This window comes from Anabrus simplex, chromosome 7, assembly GCF_040414725.1.
Source record: "Anabrus simplex isolate iqAnaSimp1 chromosome 7, ASM4041472v1, whole genome shotgun sequence".
Lineage (NCBI taxonomy): Eukaryota > Metazoa > Arthropoda > Insecta > Orthoptera > Tettigoniidae > Anabrus > Anabrus simplex.
In genome coordinates, this window is record NC_090271.1 from 146,685,287 (window position 1) to 146,708,635 (window position 23,349).

Here is a 23,349-nt window from a genome sequence, read left to right on the forward strand (position 1 = left end):
AATAAGTGGTACAGTATTTAGAATTAGAACTGCCTGTCTTGCTCAATACTTGCTTTGCATATCAAATAATATGGAATATTCAATGTGCAGCCAGTTTAAGTTGGCAGTAATGAAACCAATACTAATATATCAACTGATTTTAATGCCACCTAAGTGAGGGTGATCTTTCAGGTCTTGTAGGATCAGAAAATATCAACTCTGCTTTTCAGAAGCCCTCGGAAGTACGTTGTTGAAAAGTCTTTAATGCAAGGATATGGATTGTGTTAAGGAAATGGTTTTTATATGTAAAGACGATCCTTAACCAACCAAGTGAAAGTAATGGAAAATAATACTTCATTTGTACAAAGGTTTTAATAAGTGGTATTTCAAATCAGAACTCCCTGCCTTGCTCAATACTTGCTTCGCAGATCAAATAATATTGAATGTGCAGCCAGTTTAAGTTGGCAATAATGAAACCAGTACCAATATATCAATAGATTCTAATGCCACCTAAGTGAATCGATCAGAGCTTCTCAGCGACCAGTGCAGTCATCATGTCTTCACTTCAAAATCTCTGGAAATAAATCAAAACTATATATCTACTTCATTTCCTGTTTCCAACTTCTTGGGTCGGGTTGTGAGTCAAAGACCTCCATCATTGTCGCTCCACCACTCCTTTCCTTTCTTGAGTACACCTTCCAGTTTTCTTCCCCTCTTCTTTGTACACTTCCTTATTGCATCTGCCCATCTCTTTTGGGGTTGTTCTCTTGGCTTCTTTCCTGTTGACTTTTCTGCAAATACCTTCTTTTTTGGCACTTACTTCCTTCTCATCCTCATCATGTGCCCATACCACTTAAGTTTAACCCTTACCACTTGTCTGCCGGGTGAGGCCCAACATTACGATATTCCCGTTCCGGTCGCATGTTGGGGGAGACCCGACATGACATTTTATCGCCCACCGCTTGTCTGCCATCTCTTAACCGACAAAATACACGATGATATACTGTACTGCCATCTTTTGGTTCTGCGTGGAATTTTGTAGAATCCAGATGCTATTTTACAGTCAGTCAAAAATCTATTATTTAGATGGCAGTGTAGCCGTCAGCTGTCCACTCACGCACATGAAAGCTCGAGTGATAGTAAACAAACATGTCGCCATGTGCTCTTCTAGTCATGTTGTAAGTATTTTCCCACCTCTGCTCCTAATGACTATATCTAATAACATTTCACGATGCCTAAAAGCTAACTGACGATGGTTGGTTTGTGTACCATAACCCAACATGTACCTGATGCTGACGGCTGGCACAATTATAAATCAACATCCAGTGGTTTCAGCCTACAAACTACCACGAGGTATGAAACCAGAGACTGAATAGAGGTTTTCAATTGCTATTTAGCGATAATTTGTACACTGAAATGATTAACGAAACCAATCGATATGCAATAACGATGATAATAATACTAAAAATGCCAAATAATTTGTCTTAAATTCCATATATTACTTTTATTTTCTTCAGTATAGCTTGCTGTAAACGTGTATAGCCTATCTACATCATTTAAAAGCAAGTGCTGTCTCCAAAATCGTGAAAGATGAATACAGGTCATATAAGATAAAAATTTACATTTAAATACGAGTAGTAGAGACAACACAGAGAACTTTAATTCGAGGGGTAAGGGTTAAATATTGTAAAGTTTATGGCCACAACCAGTGGTAATGGCAGTCGGAGTAATTTTGCAACTTGGAGCCAGAAGGGCTCTGGCAAATAAAAGTCCCAACACAATTTTTAAGACAAATATATTGCTTTGCTCAAGCAGAGTCAGGCCGTAGAAGTCCAGAAGGTCGGGAGCAAATAATGGCGTGTAATACACACGGCAGAGCAGGGTCTCTCCACACCACACCGGAGTGAAAAGCAGACTGAATTCCAGGTTTGGTTTTTTGGGACCCCCGCCTGGCAATCTACACTAATATACATTGCCTCTGATGTGGTATTAATTCTAAGGAGAAAGTGATACAGTAACAGGTAGGAGAGGGAAATGATACTACAGGAGTATCTGTTTGCACGTCAAACGTGTTACCAGGCAAGGTTTTTGTTTGAAAGGTGGTGTTAGGCGTGGTATTAATGGTCAGGGAAAAATCACATAGGCGGAAAAAGAAAGCCTACATGTAAAACGTGACAAATTTTGATAGTACATACATGTATATGGTTTCTGGGTAGGTCCAGGTGTTGTGTTAGTTGAGAATAGGTATGCACAAGTCATAAACCATATTCTCGCCAGTCCAGTTATTCAGGGGATCAGTCCCTTTGGGCATTGCCGCGACTAGCGCGGGCCTTGCCAGTGCGGAGCCATGCGCCAGTAGCCTCTAAGGTCTGTCGCACCGCTCGGCTCTCTTGGGATACTTCGTACCCAGTTTCTGAACCTGGAGAATGAGGCCAAGGCAGGAGCCTCCTGGATTGGGGTGGGACATGATCAGGCCTCCCTCCTCTCTGCCTTCACCATGGCCTGGTAAGCAGGGCAACTACGATGAGAGGCCGGGTGACCTCCTGTGCAGTTGGCACACACCGGCACCTCCTTAAATGCTGTGCAGGCTGTGTAGTGGTGATCACCCCCACAATGGATGTACCTCACTAGGAGCCCACACCTATCCTGTCGGTGGCCCCACCTCAAGCAGCGGAAACACTGCAAGAGCTGCTGAGGGGGATGTTTTGATCTCACTTGACTGCTGCTACTTGCTGAGGTCCTCTCCCTGTTGGCTCCTCAGTTGATTGCTGTCCTGAGAGCAGTCCTAGGTTGTGGCTGCGTGGCGTTTTTCTGGCGGTGGGGGTCTCTTCTCGGCAGGGGAAGAGGGCCTTGTCCTGGTGACCCTTGTGTAGCGGGTGGCCCAGCGGCAGTGCCGGTTTCTCCCTCCGGCCTGGCGGTGGAGTCATTGGCATCGGTCGTTGCTGTTTCCTGTCCTGTGGGTGCACATTGGTGTCTGCATCGTGAATGAGGAACTAGCAAGTCGAGTCTGGGTAGCAGCCTGTGAACGCCCGGTAGCGTCCGTCCACGTGCCACGTTCCGCTGTCTGGGTTGGCTTCCTGGTCTGCACATGGGTGGTGGGCCTTCCCTGGGTGGCGCTGGCAGGTGGGGGATGATACTTGGTCGGCGACCTTGTCGGTCTGCGTATACTTTGTGAAGTACAGCCATGCGACCAGCGTCATGGCGTTCGGTAGTGTCGCTGTCCCTCTCGGTCCTCGGCTCCGTGGGTGCCAAGAAGTGTGGGTCTCTGCCCACGTGCTTGTGCTTCTGGCTGCCTATAACGTCTGGCTTTTCTCTGAGACTCGGTAGCCGGACAACCTGGAAGTGTTGGAACACCACCCTCTCGTAGACTTCAAAGTGGCTTGGTTCCCTATGGCGGATGGACGAGCTTGGTGATAGTCTCCCCTCCAAGGCGCTGCACTATCGCTGTAAGGAGACCGATTTTAGTGATCTTCTCCCTGGAGGTATACCTCCCCCACAGGCTGTACACCATCAGTGCTGGCCTTGTAGCACAGTCTCTCATTGAAGCCTTCCATTGCAGCCACGCAGTCGATGTCGGCCAGTCTCGGTGAGACTTCAAGCTTCTCCATCCCGGTCCTCCTGAAATAAAAACCTGAAGAGAAAAGTGCATCCTGACAATGCTCTCTAGTGTGTACTTAAAAGTACACAACTATAGACAAAGCTAATTCAGAAATGTACTGACAAGTACACATGCCTGACTGGTACTTGGAAAATAGAGATTGCGTGGCGAGGAGAGTGACTCGGCGGGAAGCACATACGTCTGCTTGCTGTGACTGCTAAATTCGTCCTCTGAATTCCAGGTGGAGTGAAAGGGTCTTATATACTGACTCAGAAGGAAAGCATTAGAACAAATTGAAGGATTGAGTTCATTCAAGAACATGACATCAAATTGACGTCACAATGACGTGGCGGAACAGCAGAGTAGACAGGCAAAGCATTGGGTTGCTTAAGGGCGGCCAGCGATAGCAGACGGAAGCGGCAGCGCGATGCGTAGATGACGAGGTAAATAAAAGCAAATTAGTATTTTCTTCTGAATTTTAGTGGGAGAACGTTATAATGTTTCTGTCCTGTCATGAAGTTTCAAGGTTCCCATCCCTTTTCTAATTTCCTCATTTCTAAGTCTATCCTTTCTGGTCATGCCTTTGATGGCTTAGGAATTTAATTCCACTGTCTACATTCTACTCTCCTCTCTTTCTATTGTGGTGTCTATACCAACAGTATATGTTTGTGTGGGTTCATAATAAGTTGAATGTAAAACTTTTTTACGATGTTCTGAAACATCTCACTTCCACAGAATACCCCTTACATTCTGGTAGAAGCTGTTCGCTTGTATTCTTTTCCGAATTTCCTCGGCTATCTTTCCATCTTCTGTGATCACACATTCCACGTACTTTAAATTTAATGACTTTCCAAATTTTTCCATTCAGTTTTATCTTTTTCCTTCCTTCCTTCCTTCCTTCCTTCCTTTCTTCCTTCCTTCCTACGTACCTCCCTCCCTTTGCCCTCACCCCTCCCTTTTCATTACTATTGTTTTACTCTTCTCTCTGGGTACTTTTCATCTCATATCTTTCTGTCTCTTGGTTCCATACATTTACTTGTTTTTGTACAAAGCTCTTGTTGCCTCTCTTCCCAATTTCTGTTTAATGGTATTATGAATTTCGTCCCTGACTATTACGAACAGTATAGCGGATAAGACACTTCCTTGTCAGACCCATTTCAACTCTAAACCATTTTGTTTCTCCTATTCTGGTCTTTATGCTGCTAACACAATAAATTTTTGTAAAGCTTACATAGCTTTTATCATTTGCAATTCTACTCTGTTGTTTTTATTCAGCACCATGTCTTTTCCAAATTCCCATCTTTTCTCCGTCATCTGTCTTAATGTAAATATCAGGTTAAATGTTGATTGTTATTTCTAGAACTGCATGTTTCTTCCATTTCTCTTTCTAATTTCCTTCTCAGCCTTCCTTCCGATACTTGCTCAAAAGTGTTAGCTACATAGGCAATAAGGGTGATCCCTCTGTAGTTATAAAATGACTGTAAACGTCTGTACTTGTTTGTGTGTACTAGGAAAATATTCTTGGTTCAAAGCTATTTCTTAAAGAAGAATGACTGCAAGACACACGGAAATAGGTGAAATGTATCTACTTACTCAGTCATTTCTAGTAGAATTTTGAAAAGATCATATATTACATGCTAATAATCAGTTACAGTTTGAGCAGAATTCTTTTTAAAGAGCTAACAAATGTGATATTGTATTTCACCTATTAAGGAACTGTACAAGCATTTATTTCATTATTATTATTATTATTATTATTATTATTATTATTATTATTATTATTATTATTATTATTATTATTATTATTATTATTATTATTATTGTGAATGGTTTAATGTGCACTAATGCATCAAAAGTTTTCATCAACTCAAGGATAGGAAAGGGCTGGGATTAGGATGGAAGTAGCAATTACCTTAAGGGGATCCGGCAATGAGATTTAGGGACACAAAATCAATTTCATGTTTTAAATCTAAAATTAACATTGGAATCCCAGCTTTAAAATGGTACATACATCACTTTTCTATGACGAATGGAAGTATTTTTTAAAATATTTAAAATAGCTCATGCATGAAAAGTAGTCAGCTGTTAGCCATCATGGACGATGGAGTTAAAATACTCATAGCACTTCTGTAATGAAATCTGTGGTTTGATAGCTGGGAAAAAGTACAACCATCCACACTGTCTACCTCTTGCTGTGATGGAAATAATAAAGCGAATTTTCTGTGACTTAGCACACCCTGAGGATCTGCTGAAAAAATATCTGCAAAGACAGATACAAAACCCAAACGAGAGTTTAAACATTGTCATCTGGAGTCATATTCCCAGAACATTATTTGTGGCTATCTACACGTTTCACTTCGGAGGATTTGATGCAGTGACAACATTCATTGAAGGAAATGTAACAAGAAGTAAAGTTTTGAAAAATCTAGGATTGGGTATCGGGTGTCGAACTGTTGACACCATGTTACGATGTGACAAGGAATGATTCCAAAATGCTGACCAAAACTTCCAGAGTTTAACCATGGAGGCAAGGAAACAACAGAGCTACCAAAAGAAAACTACTTGAACGGTTTGATGTGGGGAAGGATGACCCAAGTTATGGGAGAGGCCTATTTTGACATTCTAACTTCGGAGACGGTTTTCTTCGAAGATTGCTTTTTTTATTACTTAATGTACCTTTTCTCAGCTTCTACTATGTGTGGGAGCCTGAAACTTTCACAGTTTGTTTATTCAAGTGTTCTACTTGTACTAAAAGTCTCTAATTGTTTTATTTCAAATGTCTAGTCACCTTAATGCAAATTATGTTCTGTAAACTGTGTGTTCTTTTGACACATTACAAGAAATATATATTTATTAAACTGAGGCTCATTTTTAATTATGTTCGCTTCAGTAACTAGTCAAGGTACATCTCCTAAACAAACAAAAATTTGATACGTCTGTCATGATAGTTTTTTTAGAAAAGGTACATCAAACATTGATAATTTAGCATTGTAGGGATGGGGCATTCTGGGTCCACTTAATTAAGATACAGCCTCAGCATTTGCCTGGTGTGAAAATGGGAAATCAGGGTGTTTTAATTTAACAGAAGTTTTTTTAACATAGAAACATTCTTGGCTTGCACAGAGATGGCTTTGTTTGTACTTTTTTTTATTGATGTGGTGACTTACTTTTAGCATTTACTTTGATCGATGATAAACGTGTGTCTTATAAAATCAATACTCTATTATCCATAAGGATGTGTAAGTTTTGTCTGTTGTACATTGTACAAAGTGTTTCATCTGTGATATATGTTTGTGTGTGTCTTGCCCCTTCGACATTTTGTCCATTTTACAGATATTAAATTGTCATGTAATCAATTACAGTGAGCATTCCTACTTCTGAATTTCAACGTGCAAAGGAGCCTGGCAGTGTTCTCACATTTGGCCAGGGTGATGTTGGACAATTGGGACTAGGAGAAGATATTCTTGAACGCAGTCGACCTGCTCTGGTGCCTAACCTTGACAACATTGTGGATGTATGTGCTGGAGGAATGCATACTGTATGTCTCACATCTAGTGGAGAGGTAAGCTTACCAGTGTCTTATACTGTAGTTGTATACTGCAATAAGTGCCTCTGATCTAAGGTCCATACATTACACTCATTCGGACAGGTTATATAACTGTGGCCTGGGTCATATTAAAAACTGAAAATTATCATTAAGGCAATGCGAAAGTACTGTAAATTGTGATGAAGCAATCGGATAATTGAGTGTGAAGCCGAACAACCTGAAATCCTGTGTTTTTGCATTATTAATGACCGGTGCCCTATATGTGGAACACGTGACCTATTCGTGACCTATTGTTGCAAATTGAGCCTATTGTAGGTGTAAAGTTGAAGCATGAAGCTAAGGCCACACAAGGCAGTAAATACAGTTGCAGCAAGCAGCGAAAACTGTACCACGGCAGTTGTTGCCGCTGGATGCCATATGCTGCAGTGCAAGGATCATCTGTTGTCCCTGAAGATCTAGCTCAGTTATGAATCTTGTTGCGAATGTTGCTTTATCCGTGTTACTTGTATGACTGCGGTGGCGTCGATAAAAAAGAAAGTGGTGGATACATCCTATTATCAGTGAAAGGTCAACGAAGGGTAAATTTGTCGTTATTCATGAGAACCTGAAGTTTTACCCAGACAAATTTTTTGAATACTACAGAATGTCTGTGAACACTTTTCACTATCTATTGTCAGTTATAAGTGGCGAACTGTCAAAGCAAAATACTCTTATGCGCGTGTGCATCGATGTAAACAAAAACTTGCAGTTATATGAAGGTTGGAACTTAAATAGTGGCATCTATTTATTTACAACAGATACAAAATAGTTACATGTTAGCAACCTTTACTGTCCTTTATTGTAGTCACCAGCGTTGTGCATAACCCGTTGCCAGCAATGTGGAAGTCGTAGTATACCTTTAGCAGAGCCTGTTCTGTTGATGGTGCGAATGGAGCGGTCTGCTGCCTGTCAAATCTCTGCAAATAGTTCTGAAGCGAATGCCGTGAAGTGGTTCCTTCATCTTCGGAATCAAATCGAAGTCACAAGGACTTAAGTCCAGGGAGTATGGTGGATGGTACAGTACTTCCCAGTCCCCTCGACCGAACGAATCAGTCATAGCTTGCACTGTATGCGCCCGAGCATTGTTGTGCAAAATGATGGGTGGATTCTGCAGAAAATGTTGCTGCTTCTTTCTCAAAGCTGGTCGCAGGTGGTGCTCCAAAAACGAACAGTAATACTGTGCATTGGCTGTCTGCCGTGGAGGAATGTAATACGTTAGGATAACACCTTCACAGTCGTACACGAGGATCACCATAACTTTCACCATACTGGGGCTCTGACGAACTGTCGACTGTCGTGGTGACCCATAATGATGTCGTTTGTTCGATTGGCGTTTCAGTTTTGGCTTGTACGGTTTGGTCCATGTCTCATCCGGGTTTATGATACGGCGTAAGAAAGTCTCTCCTTCGTGCTCATAGCACTCCAGGTGCATCTTAGCTGCGTCGTAACACAACCATTTGTGCATTTCCATCAAATCATGTGGAACACCCCATTCAGTCATTATTTGCTGCCACTTCCTTGACGTGAACTGACTTCTATTGTCTGACAGAATGCACCATGGATAACTGTAGCGGCTGAATACCTCATCTTGTAGAAGACTGATGATGCGTCCTGTCATGGCTTCTGGTATCGGAAAGGCCTCAATCAATCTCGTGAAGAGTGAGGCATTATTAAGCAAAATACACTAATAATGTGATATATTTTGGACTACCAACTGTCTACGCAACATATATTTAATTTGTGTGCATTATTGGCACAAGTAATCTTTGGTGAATTATGCATTCTGCTATTGAACTCTGCGTTATCAGCAAAGTGCCTATATACGGAGCTGTGGAATTACCATTATTATATGAGACTGGAATCCAACACTATTTGACGTATTGGATGACTAAACTACGTATCTGATGGAATCTGATAATTTAAGACATGGGCGCATTGGACATTTAATCTGCTTGTAAACAACTAATTGTATCTATGGCTATTAGGACATGACTGCACCTAATTATCCTGCTAGTTTTATCTGGCGTATATGATAGAACTGAGGACAGCAACGCGTATCCCCATGCTATCTGTGTGTGTTTTGGCGGTCTCCGCCAGAGCGTGTGTCGGGGCCAGACTGTGTCGCCGCTGGTGGCGAAGAGTGGACTGTGGCTGTTGATAGTTGGAACTGCTCGCAAGTAGACGCTGATGGCTGTGTCTAATGGCTGTGCTGCTCCTAACATAAAAATGACCAAGGCGGCCGGTGTTGGGTAACTGGAATTATATTCCCTGCCTAGGGACGAGGACAGATGTTTGATTTATAAATTAAAAATGTAACATTTTACTATTATATTAATTATGTAGGTTTGTTTTCGTACTTGTGAGTGTAATTGTAAAACATGGGTGAAATTATCTAAGTATATATGGATTCAAGTAAGTATGCCTCTTAAGATTTTCTTAAGCTTGTGTAGACTTTTTTGTGTATTGTAGTGATATTTTTGTTAGTGTGTTTGGTGTGATTTAATCTTATATCTCAGTTTCTTGTTGGGCGTTCTTGCTTCAGGTGTGTGTTGTGTATGACGGATGTCCATTATAGTGCTTAGATAACTTTCAAAACTCTCTGTTCCTTTTATTTAAATTTTGTTTCGCTCTTGGTTTTTTTGTTTTCTCGTGTTATTTTCTGGATGCGTTTGCGGTCTCGTGTTTGAAATTTGGTATTTATTTTTGTGATCCATGTGTATTTGTGCTCTTACTCGTTTTTATTTTTTTGTTATAATTCTCTTGTATGTGATTCGTGCATACTTTCGTGTGGTTCAGCCTGCGATTGCCCGTGTTTGACCTAATACTGCACTTACTCTAGTATCTACCTGTTAAAATTTTATTATTATTATTATTATTATTATTATTATTGTAAGTGGTAAATTTTAATTCCTCTTGGGGAACATATAATTTGGGTCGGATGGATTTATTTTCATTCCTATTGCGGGCGTTTAATGAGATTCTTGTTCTAATTATTTTAGTAAACCCGCATTTATGTTAACGGTAGGTCAACAATGCCATTGTAACGTTCATTTAATCGAGGGCTTGGACAACCCTAGTGCGAGAGATATGAGCCTGGTTCTTATGTTACTTTCCATTGTAAATTATCTCTTGGTGCTTGGCAGTTATGTAACCATATCATTATTGCGGATTATCTCATTTGCGATAACAGCATCTTGTTTATTGCTCAGTAAATATTATTATGATTTGTTTTTTTGTCTTAAGCCGCGTTCGTTTTTCGGTCTCAGTTATGTGAAGTGTACTGGCTCGTCACTTTTAATATGTTTCTGGTGTTTTATTTATTGCCTTGGCTTACTATGATATTGTGATTTTAAAATTATTTTTATGTGGGCTATTATTCTCATTCTGTGGGAGCCTGGTGTTGTGACATTAAGGTCGGTATTTGTTGTATTCTGAGTTAGTGGTGATATGTCGGGTGACCGTTTATGCAGGTTTTATGGAGACCTTGCCTCCTCTGGGTGCTGTCAAAAGCCCTCTATTTGCCATCCAAACCCTTTTTTTGGTGTTAAATTTTAAATTTCCTTTTAAAGTTAATATATTTCAAATATGTGTTTATCAAGGGTAATTATTAAGGTAGGCTGATGCATCAGTATATTTTTTGGGGGGGATAGAAAGGAATTATTTATTATAGATTTGAATTTATTTACATCTAAGTTATTTATTTAATGAATATTCATTATACTCCTTAATGTTGAGTTATTTGCAAGTTTCATTATTTCTCAATGGCTCTTGGACTTCCTTAACAACTGCATCAAATATTGTATTGCAAAATTCCTAAACTGTGGAGAAAAGCAAGAGTTACAGCAATACTCAAACCTGGCAAGAACGCAGGTGATCCGAAGAACTACCGACCAATCTCTTTGTTGTGCCACTTATACAAAATCTTATTAATAATCGAACATCAACGGACTCTGTCTTTGGCATCGCTATGTTGATGATACCATAGCTATCATTGATAAACAAATCAACAACAGCAATAACATACTATCATTTCTCACCAACTTAGATAATAATATTAAATTCACTAAAGAAGATGAGTTCAATAACTCTTTGAACTTCTTAGATATCAAAATCACACGAGCATGGAACAAATTCGACTTCCAAATATACCGAAAACCCACCTTTTCTCCAACAACCATAAAAAATTATTCTTTACATCCCAACTCACATAAAAAAGCCACTTATCACAGTTTAATATATAGAGCATTAAAGATCCCTATGTCCTCTATTAATTTAAAGAAAGAATTACTATTCATTAAGGAAATAGCTAAATTCAATGGATTTAACACGAGTATGATTGATAAAATCATCAATAAAACCAAACTGAAACTAGCTACCAATTTAACTCCATTGAAACCCGTCAAACCAAAATACGCTAAATTCACGTTCACTAACCATAGCATTTATCCGATAACCAATTCATTAATGAAGCACGAAATAAAAATAGCCTACACAACAAAAAACACTAATCGTAATTTATTCTTCAATCACAACTCTATTAACATCACAGACAATAGTTACTCTGGATCAGGAATATGCAGATTGAAATGCTCTACATGTAATTTTTCTTATGTTGGCCAAACTGGCCGCAGCTTCTCTACCAGATACGCCGAGCATTACAATGCCCAAAGACACAACAAATTCTCCGCAATGGCCAACCGCATGAGGGGCATAGGGCATAAATTCACCACAATAGAACAAGACCTCCATATCCTAAAAAGAGTCGATAAAAGCAAACTCATGACAGAATAATTAATGGTTATGAATTTCATGTTTTTGGTCCGTATTGAATAATATATAAGTAATAATAATAACAACGTAAACGTTTCCACCTTTTCAATACTAAAATATATTCACAAAATTATAAATTACACGGTACTAGTTTCGACCCATCTAGGGCTGATGATGACCCCTAGATGGGTCGAAACTAGTACCGTGTAATTTATAATTTTGTGAATATATTTTAGTATTGAAAAGGTGGAAACGTTTACGTTGTTATTATTATTACTCATGACAGAATATGAAAACTTATTTATTTTCCTCGACCAACATTTTAATAAAGATAAGAATCTAAATGACACTATTGATAAAAAAAGCCCCTTGTATGAACAGATTCTTATTTTATTACGAGAATCAACTTCCCTCACCAACATATTCTTAAAAATCTTCAACCTCACATCAATTAGCGTTCCCACCTCCCCTACAGCTAATATACCCCCCTCCCTTCCCCCGCCGCTAGTACCTCTAATTCAAATACAACCAATAAACCCATAGCCACACCCACCGTAACATCGCTCCCTCCAATAGCCTTACACCGTTACAACACGCGCAGTAATACACTCTCTTCCTTCCCTCCCACCAATAGCAGCCCCCCTCCAATAGTTACGTCAACGCAAACAGATCCCCCTCCAGCAAAAACCTTCAGTTATAACACACGTAGCAAGAAGTCTACTGTTGCAAATACTTCTAACTCATAATGTTACAAGCTATCTTTGTCACCGTCAAATGGTAAGTGCACACGAATCTACTTCAATATTTTCAAATATCTTTTCACACAATTAACTCTACGTTTCTTGCTTCCTTTTACAGATTCCACTTTTATATGCTTTTTCAACTGGAATATCTACAAACTCACAATTTACAACATTTGAACATCACTTCAAATTTTGAGATGGTCCATAGTGATCCTATTTGAAACTGTTCTTCAACTTCTATTCACCAACTTCATATCCTCAACATGTTCTACAACTTCACCATATGCACCTGACTTTCGTCTTTTATCTTCAAGATCATGATTAACTTCGGATCTCTCGACTAACTTTGACTTTTATTCTCTCTTCTTTACTTTGATTATATACGATTTTTCGCCATCGTCTAATTATAACCACCAGACTATCAACTTTACTTTTATGCAATCTTACTACTTGTTGTATAACAATCTGTTGTTTTATCCATTGTACTTATTTTAGCAGCCTTCTAATGTTAATTTTGTTAATACTTCCACTATTATATCTCATCACATTGTATTTTCAAACCATCATTGTTATTTTTAATGTTATTTTACTTCAAATCTCTTCAAGATTTTAAAATTCATTTCATTACTACATGTTATTTAGACGCTTATTTTTAATTTAATGTAATTTAATTTAATTTAAGGTTAAGACTATGGCTGATGATGCCTTCAGGGAAGGCGAAACGTGTACCACTATTAGTTAACAAATTTATGTAAATCATCCAAGACGATTTTGTATTGATTAGGTGGTCTAATAAATAACTTAATGTTATTATTTCAATCAAGTCCACACAGAGTCGATACTCCCCGTTCTTCTTTTTCGGTAGGACGATAGGTTCGATGAGACCTTGCCCTTTCATCTCTTGAATCTTCCGAATGACGAATTCGTTTTTATCCGGGTTGATTGGATATGGACGTTGCTTGATGGGTGAGGAAGTTCTGCATTCAAAGGTATGCCAACATACCAACATAACCAAATTCATATACTTGACTTCAAACACTTGGCTACCGGGCGTGTTGGCCGTGCGTTTATGAGCGCGCAGCTGTGAGCTTGCATCCGGGAGATAGTGGGTTCGAATCCTACTGTCGGCAGTCCTGAAGGTGGTTTTCTGTGGTTTCCCATTTTCACACCAGGCAAATGCTGGGGCTTCCTTCCAATCGTCACCATAAGACCTATCTGTGTAGGTGTGACATACAGCAAAAAAAAAAAAAAATCCACCACTTGTGGCTAACACGGCTTCCGCACAAGTCTCGTTAAAACAAGACTGTCTCTGTATATATATTGCTTGGCCAGGCTTCTAGAAAAATATAACATGTTTTTCTCGTAAATTCGAGAGTCTCCAATAGCCTATTTACAATGTAAAGAATTCTTTTATACAATTCTAGTTTGTTCTGGACTTACTGTATTACAGTGTATTGCACAATATTGCAGTGGATTGTACATCATATATACAGGTAATAATAAATTATATACTATTAACTACGTGTTCTTACATTAAATAAACTCATATTAATATATATACAGGGTGGCGCACGATAAGTCACCCTATTGAATTTTGATCCTACAAGTATACTACTGGGGCAATAGCTTTCAAATTGTAAGAGCCAGTGCCGAGTTGGGAATTTCACGCCGATCTGTACAAAGAATTATTCAATCCGAGCTTCGCTTGTATCCATATGAGATGACTGTGGCGCATAAGCTTACTGCGAGAGATAAGGAGCGGCGACTACAATCTGCAAGGTGGGCAATCTAGCAAGACCAAGAGGCAGTGTTACACAACACATGGTTTTTGGACGAAACTTATTTTTACATGAACGGTGTTGTGAACAAACAGAACGTTCGATTTTTGGCACGTGAACCGTCACGAATAATCCACATGAAAGACACCTACGGGGAGAAAGTGTGCGTGTGGGTCGCGGTGTCAGGCCATGGAATCACCGGTCCGTTTTTCTTCGATGCTACAGTAACCCGGTGAACGCTATTTAGACATGCTGCGAAACCAGTTCTTTCCTCAACTCATGGCCACAGGCCTTCCATTGCAGACACAATGGTTTATGCAGAATGGAGCACGCCCCCATACTGCCAACGTTGTGCTTGATTTCCTACATGAAAGACTTGGCCTTAAAGTATTGTCAAACAGATTTCCAGAACGTTATGAAGGAGGAGGAATGTGGCCGCCTCACAGCCCGGACATTAACCAATGTGACTTCTTCCTTTGGGTGTTCCTTAAAATAGAAGGAAAACCACAGAAAACCCGAAAATGCAGTGCAATTTAAAGCCATCATTGTGGAGTTATGCCACGCCATTCCAGAAGATTTGTGTCGGAGAGTCACAAATGCACGTGCGCACCTTGAAGAAGTTGTCAAACAAAACGGCAGTCATATTGAACATGTGATTCATTAGGCTGTATTTCCAAGCTGTATTCTTTACTTCTACGTCAATAAATTACAAAGCTTGTCAACAACAAATGTGTTATTCATGAAACAAATCAGGTGACTTGTCGTGCGCCATCCTGTATATATACAGCATGACATAACCTCACAAATAATACGATCGTGATTTATACCAAATAAAGTCCAGACATAACTACGTAAATAAAAATACTAATACTAATACTAATACTAATACATGTAAACAACTTCATAGCCACATTTCACTAGTAATAATAATAATAATAATAATATTAGATTTTTGCATTATTTACCCATGGGTTAGAAAATATTGTTTCAAAGTCTATCCTAATTTACAATTTTGAATATGTTGACTTTAAACTTTCAGGAGATGTTGAGGAAGGCACGTACTTACTGCCGACAATGATTGCGGTACTGTTAAGTTTCAAAATGTATTTTTAAAAATATTTTCTAGACACCTTGAAAACTAAGACATCAAATTTACTTTACAAAGGTGAAAAATGAGAGTATCCTCCTAATTCAATACAATAAATATTCCGTCATTAGACGGAGTAAACAAATTCAAACATGTTTCGGCTCGTTTGAGGCTCGTTTGAGGCTCGTTTGAGCCATCTTCAGTGAAAAATGAGGGGAGTTTGAAATAATTTACATAATATAAGTTGAAAAAATGCTAAAAAACCTAGTGAAGGAGCAAATGAAAAAACAAACAAAAGAGAGCCTAGACAGAAACAAAATTAGCACAAATATACAATATTTACATCATTATGCAGAGCAAAAAACAACTCACTGCGACAAAATTCAGTGAAAAGGTGTTAATTTAAAATAATAATTGAAACTAAAAACTGTGTTAACCTAAGAAAACAAAGGAATGAAAAAACAAATGATGCAGATGGAAATGAACAATAGTAGCACATGGTGAGGTTGTGGACCTCATAGTTTACAAAATATTGTTTAGTAATAATAATAAAAAAAAAGGTTGAAATCACTGTCGAAAATCATCCTTGTAGAAACCCATCACATTAAATTGGTCAGGAGGGGAGCGGGAGCAAACATTTTTGAGAAACCAAGCCTGATATAACGTGCAGGCGAAAAGCTGTTTCTAAAGCTTTAAATTTCATTGGTGTTTTTTTCCTTGTCACAGGCTTTTCGCCTGCACTTTATATCAGGCTTGGTTTCTCAAAAATGTTTGCTCCCGCTCCCCTCCTGACCAATTTAATGTGATGGGTTTCTACAGGGATGATTTTTGACAGTGATTTCAACCTGTTTTGTTATTGTTACTAAACAATATTTTGTAAACTATGAGGTCCACAACCTCACCATGTGCTACTTTTTCATTTCCATCTGCATCATTTGTTTTTTCATTCTTTTGTTTTCTTAGGTTAACACAGTTTTTAGTTTCAATTATTATTTTAAATTAACACCTTTTCACTGAATTTTGTCGCAGTGTGTTGTTTTTTGCTCTGCATATTGATGTAAATATTGTATATTTGTGCTAATTTTGTTTCCGTCTAGGCTCTCTTTTGTTTGTTTCTTCATTTGCTCCTTCATTATGTTTTTTAGCATTTTTTTCAACTTATATTATGTAAAGTATTTCAAACTCCCCTCATTTTTCACTGAAGATGGCTCAAACAAGCTGAAACATGTTTGAATTTGTTTACTCCGTCTAATGACGGAATATTTATTGTATTGAATTAGGAGGATGCTCTCATTTTTCACCTTTGTAAAGTGAAAGCCGTCAATACGGAATGATTCTAATATCTTGTAATGTAAAAGACATCAAATGTCAAAAATAGCAATAAAAATCATTCAAAATTAAAATTGCAGTAAAAATGTTGTAATATCTCTGCAAGGCAGCCATACAAGTAAATAAACACAGAAAATTTGAAAAGTATCTCTTCGTTAGTTCAGTAAGTAATTATCGTTATGTAACTGCCAATAGTCACATGACCAGATAAACCCATGAAATTCAGAAAGCCAGTGTGTGTAAATAAGTGAACAAATGAGCCACATATTGATAAAATTACAAACGACATTCTTTACTGTATGGAAACTAAACGTAAGATATTGCCATCTGCCATTCATACATCTCTTATATTGTCCGCTGTGCCCATCCAGATGTACATTGAGTGATTTGACTCGAGCTAATTCAAGTGCTCTCGATGTGGCTAATTTTTTGCGGGAACTGTTTGAAGTCACTTGTTGAACACATTTTTGTGTACTTGTGTCCATTTCATGATTCCTTTTTTTGGTTTTTTCATGTTTCATATTTTGTACTTCTGGCATGAATAAGTAAATAAATCTGCCATTCATAATCATGCTAAATGCGGATAGTAAGGCGCACTGTTCAAACTACGATATATGATCTTCCTGCCACGTTATGCACAAGTACCAAAAAAGGTATCTTGTTGTCTGGCATTTTAAAGGTTAAGGACCATTGTATCCTTGTAGGGATTGTGTAGTAAAGTCAGCATCTGTTGGGTAAGTTGAGTACCCTACATATTGGGTAGTGTTAATTAGTTCTTTCCCCTTCCCAGCTGCTATTGTGGTTTGCTAGATGTTGCATATTGTTCAGAACAAATTTTCTGAAATAATAATTGGTTAACCCATTAGTGCATGAAGTTTCCTGATCACATTTTAGTTAATTTTTTGTGTTTTCCTAACCATGTGTAAGCACATTAAATATATATAATGCATAGAACACGGGAAATTGCGTACTTTGGTAAAAAGTAATCGGATCATATGCAAGGATAAAATACACTGAGGAAGAGAGAGAGGAAGATAGAATAATAGAAGACCAGTACAACACAACGATAGTTTCGTTATTGTTGATTTTGTCAGAATATCAGTTACAAATACACTCACATACAAGAAACATACTCAAATGTTGATACAAACAATTTTTTTGCTCAAAATTCTGTACTTCTATCACATTTCTGTAAAGTTCTTCAAAGAAACTGCCTAAGGCATAATACCACCACTGTTTTTCTAGTATGAATGGTAGGTCTTGAAACATTTCCAGTGCAGGCCTACATCACATTTGTCGCACATGAATTTTTCTTTCCCTGAACACTGGTGACAATTCTTTTCCATGCTCACGGAAATAATCCAGTGGGTCCTTCCGTCAAAGCGACTATGATGGGATCACACGGTTGTTTTCCCTTTCTAGAAACAGTTCCATGCGTCTTCAGCAAACTAACGCATACATCCCTTCGATACTTCAGGAGATTTTGCGATTTATCATCATCCGGCAAGACTTTATGCATTATCAGCCATGCATTGACAATACAAACGTCCAGTAAGTAAACAAAGATTGGCCAGTACCATGTTTTTTTACGTATTCTGGTTCTGTATGTTGCCACTAACTGATCCATTAGATCTACACCCCCCATTCCTTTATTATAGGAGCCAAAAAGTATAGGCTGCTTGATTGTCACCTTTCTTTTCCTTGGACCATCTAGAGCAGGTTCCCTCTCTATTTTCACCGTGGTTTGTTGCTATGGTAACAACATTGTTATCCTTCCACCTGACAGCACGTATTTCACCCGGAGAACGGAAATCGCTGGATCCATGTGGCAGTTTCTTCATTTCTGCTGTGCTAATGAGAGGGCATTCCCGAAAAGTGCCCGTTACACAGTGACCTTCATCAGCAGGTGTTTGAGCAATTTTATTGACATGAAATAGTTATCAAAGTATAGCTCGAACCCTTTGTGTGGGGGTACATCAGAAGATTTTATTAGTGAGATAACTGTATCACCACCTAAGCTTCTCATTTTCTTCCGTCCCTGTATAAATTTTGAAGGGCACCATATAACCAGATGAAGAACAAAGTGCCCAGTTCTTGAATCCAAATCTGATTGGTTTACCTCTTATATATTGCTTAGCATAATGTTTCCCATAGTATGGAATCATACTTTCGTCTATAGACAAGTGCTCTTCAAGTCCATCATGGCTCCTGAAATGTTCGTTCAGTATGTCGATGATAGGTCTCAGCTTGTGCAGATGGTCATTCGGGTCAATGTAGTCATTATCATTGAAATGCAGGTAGAGCAAAATACTTTCAAATCTATTACATCGGATGCTGTTGGCTAAAAGCTTGGGAACATCTTCATCTGCTGACCAGTACATCCTTCTGTTGGGATATTTAGCATACTATGATAAAAGCAGGCCTCCTATCAGCAAACAAAATTCTGACTCTGTTAGGCCGAAAATAAAATTTTTCTGAGCTGCATATTTATTGCTTTCTTCTACAATTTTCTGTACCAAGTTCTTTGAATAAAACAACTGAAAAAATTGCAATGGTGTTTGGCATGTTTCTGCAGTCTCAGACACAGGTATTGGTTCGCACTGAGTTTTCAAGACAGGATGGGGATCTGATTTCTTCCACGTAAAATTTTGTTTTCCGCTCACAGGAACACGTTTCTTCTTTCGTGGGAGTCCGCCATTTCCATTTGTTTCAGGTACCTGAACAACTTTTGAACCAGACACGATAGGTTCTGGTGTAAGTCCGAGAGAATGTTCGGTTTCTTCATGGTCTGCGTCATTAGTGTGTATTTCACACAAGCTAATCATCATCCTCCAACCAAGGTGGTTAAGGTTACCCTCATGTTCGTCATTAGTTTTATCACTGTCAGTGTCTGTCTCCCTACCCTCTGCTGTAACTGCAGCGTATATTACATTCATAGTGTCATCACTGTCTTCCTCTTCCTCAAGCATTTCAATTATCTTGGTCACAGGGAGACTGAAACAAAATGAAAAATGAATATTGTACTCATTATGTTGAGATCAGAAACATCCTACAACGATTACAACATTTAGTTGGTGTTGTATAAGGAGAACAATGTAAGACTGCTTTGCATGTGATCCGAGTTTTCGGATCCATGAAAATAAATCACGTAATTTCCAAAACGTATGAACGTACTTGTCCAAAATACATATCAAACAAAAGCATGGATTCTCAACAATACTTCTACAACAAATAAGAGATCAGATATGTTATGAATAAGCAATATTTTTGCAAAATACTTATCACATGCTGTGAACAGTGCTCCTCTGAAACGCCATGTTTTGTCTTCTAATGAATGCTGTATCAGTCTGGCCAACGGCACGCACTATCTAATGTTACTGACTTGTTCGGAAGGAATTACTGAACAGATATGAAAGTGGAAAGAAAAGAAAATCACACAATTATCAAATTTAAAGCTTGAAACACCAAGATCCGATTTTTCTTATCATATGCACTAATGGATTAATTTTTACTTACATTTATATTCACATTTATTAAACATCTGTGAATGTGTAATAAATTAGTGTTAGCATATTTGGTGGCAGAGGAATGCAATCCAGGTGGTGATGTCTTCAGTATGATTGTTTGGACTCTTCAGTTTTTCCTCTCAGATATCCAAAAATAGTGTTGGTACTGAATTGATGAAAGCAACCTATGAACTTTGTTGCAGGTTAAAGATAATGTGCAGTATTTGAATATACACATCATTTGTTGTATTGATGTACATTTTCCTTATCCTTGTGTGGATTTATGAAGTTAATGGTTAGTTATACTGTTGCAGATTATGCTGATTAAATTGTCAGATTTTTATTCTTGTTGCTCATCTCTAATATTTTAGGTGATCACTTTTGGATGCAATGATGAAGGTGCTCTGGGCAGGGATACAAGCAAATCAGGCTCGGAGATGGAGCCTGGAAAGGTGACGTTAGAAGGTCGCGTGGTTCAGGTTACAGCAGGCGATTCACATTCTGCTGCCTTGCTCGAAAGTGGAAAAGTTTTTGCCTGGGGATCGTTCAGGGTAAGTACGATGACGTATACAAATTAGCATCTCAAGTATATTCACTAAGGTTAAGTGGGCGTTTATTTATGGTGTGTATATTAATTTTCAATTACCGTATAGTCCTGAATATCACCTGCACTTTTTTTTTTACAGAAATATTGCTTCTTAAATTTTTGTATCATGGTCTCATTATACATTGTACCGAAGATGTGGCAATGCCACGCAACTTGACAATGGCTGAAATTTAAAGATAAATATTTCATGATGTTCCTTATTGAACTGTATCAAAATTAAATTGAAATAAATAATGTAGTTCAACCTATTCAATACAAATAAATAAGAAATGTAGTATTACATTTCTATTTAATTATAAGCGGTACCGGTTTTGACCCCAATCTGGGTCATCATCAGCCGAATAAAATGCAAAAACAACGCATAGGTGAATAAGAAATTAAAGAGTGAGTCTTTCACAAAAACAGTTGAAAAGGCAAAATATGTTAATGGGGATTGGCATTGTGCAATTTTAAATCGTAAAATCTAGAAGTAGAAAGTCAGTCACTTATAAGAAGTAAGGCGCGATCTTCTGAATAGTAGCACAACACACACAAAGTTCGGCACTGTCTCATAATGTTTTCAAGAAGAGGTGAAAAGTTAAATGAGTCAGCATGCATATATTATCAGGCGCAAAGTCACAACATAATTTAATGAATATGAAGTCCCAAAATTGTGTAGATGTCGAAGACGAGTTGCTTGATTGAAGCGAATTGCTAGCTCCCATTAACATATTATGCCTCTTCAACTGTTTTTGTGAAAGACTCACTCTTTAATTTCTTATTTTCCTATGCATTGTTTTTGCCTTTTATTCGGCTAAAATCTCGCTCCGTCCCTCACTTCTGCAATTACTGGAACCACATGATGTGGCAATTGATTAATAGTTTGTGTTCTGAGTTAAGAAGCATCAGTGGTAACAAATAATGAATTCAGAAAAGTGTTTGCAGTCATTTTCTGTGAGTGAGAAACTTAAAGTTGTAACTGAAGCCGAAACTGTCTGAAATCATTCCGCCGGCAGAAAATATTATATTGATGAATCATGTATTTGCAATTGGAGGAAGAAGAAAATGTTATTATAAAATAACGGTAATCGTAGAGCATTCTGAGGCCAGAGTGTACAGTTTCCTGAAATTGATGAACGCCTTTATAAACACGTGAAAGAAAGATTTGAGTTAGGTTATGGTGTATTTACTGGAGTGTGTTAACTAAAATCATTAGAGATAGCAAAGGAACTTGAAAAAGGATGGTTTTACTGCAAGCTGTTTGTGGATAAGTAACTTTCGTCGAAGAAACAGATTGTGTATGCGAAGACGTACGTCTATTTCACAGCGTCTCTCTCCCTGTTGCCTACGAAAAATAGTTGGCGGCCTTTCACCGCCACGTTATTCGTTTGCGGAAGCGAAATTTCCGTTTGCTTTCTCAAATTGGAAATGTCAATCAGACGCCAGTTTATTTTGAAATGCCACTAAACAACATGGTTCACATTAGGGGCTCCAAAAACGTTACCGTCAAGACAAATGGTAACGAAAAACTGCGCTCCACGGTAATATTATGCATGTTCGCTAATGGAATCAAACATCCTCCATATGTGATTTTGAAAATAAAGAGACTTCCGAAAGGAAATTAGCCATCTAGTATTTTCGTTCGAACCGGAGAATCTGGCCATATGGTCAGTAAGCTAAATGAGGACTGAGTGAAGTGTGTTTGGCAACGTCACCCGGGAGCTTTATTGTAGAAGAAGAACCTGCTTGTGCTTGACATTTATCACGGGCATACTACAGACACCATAAAGGAATTGATAAGTAAAGAAAAAACTGATCCGGCTATAATTGCAGGATCGGACGATCTGACTCAAGAAGCCGTCACCTTCGTCATAACGAGTCAAGAACTTCATCGCACACTCAAATCTTTGGTTTTTGTGGTCCTCTGTTAGGAGTTTCGCGACCCAACGGGAGCACAGTTTTCTAAACTTTAGGTGTTCAGAAACAATGGTGTAAAGCACTGATCTCAACACGTCAGGAAATTCGTTTGAGAGACTTGTTATTGTGAAGCGCCTGTACTCACGAATCTTCACTTCAACTGAAGCCACCAAATCGTCTGTAATCAAAGAAGGGCGACCGGTGTGGTCCTCATCATGGACGTTGTCACGGCCATCTGTGAATTGTCGTACCCAGTTACGCACTTTGCTTTCACTCATAACACTATCACCGTACACTTCGCAAATCTGTCGATGAATTTCTGCAGCAGACAGGTTCCTTACTGACAAAAACCGTATCACTGACCGAACCTCACACGCGGCGGGTGAGTTGATAGTCTTAAACATTTTGAAAGCAGAGAACAGAATCGTACAGGTTAGCTACAGAGCTGAAACTGGGCACAGTTGTTCCCG

General features: G+C 38.5%; 1 protein-coding gene across 3 annotated transcripts in view; it reads left to right on the forward strand.

Annotated features, from left to right (window-relative positions):
• Rcc1 (Regulator of chromosome condensation 1) overlaps positions 1–23,349 on the forward strand; it is a 151,140-nt gene that overhangs the window by 29,079 nt on the left and 98,712 nt on the right. For all 3 annotated transcript variants that reach the window (XM_067151373.2, XM_067151372.2, XM_067151371.2), the window contains exons 3-4: positions 6,940–7,139; positions 20,748–20,927. In XM_067151373.2, the coding sequence (XP_067007474.2) occupies positions 6,940–7,139; positions 20,748–20,927 (380 nt within the window). The remainder of the gene's footprint in view (positions 1–6,939; positions 7,140–20,747; positions 20,928–23,349) is intronic.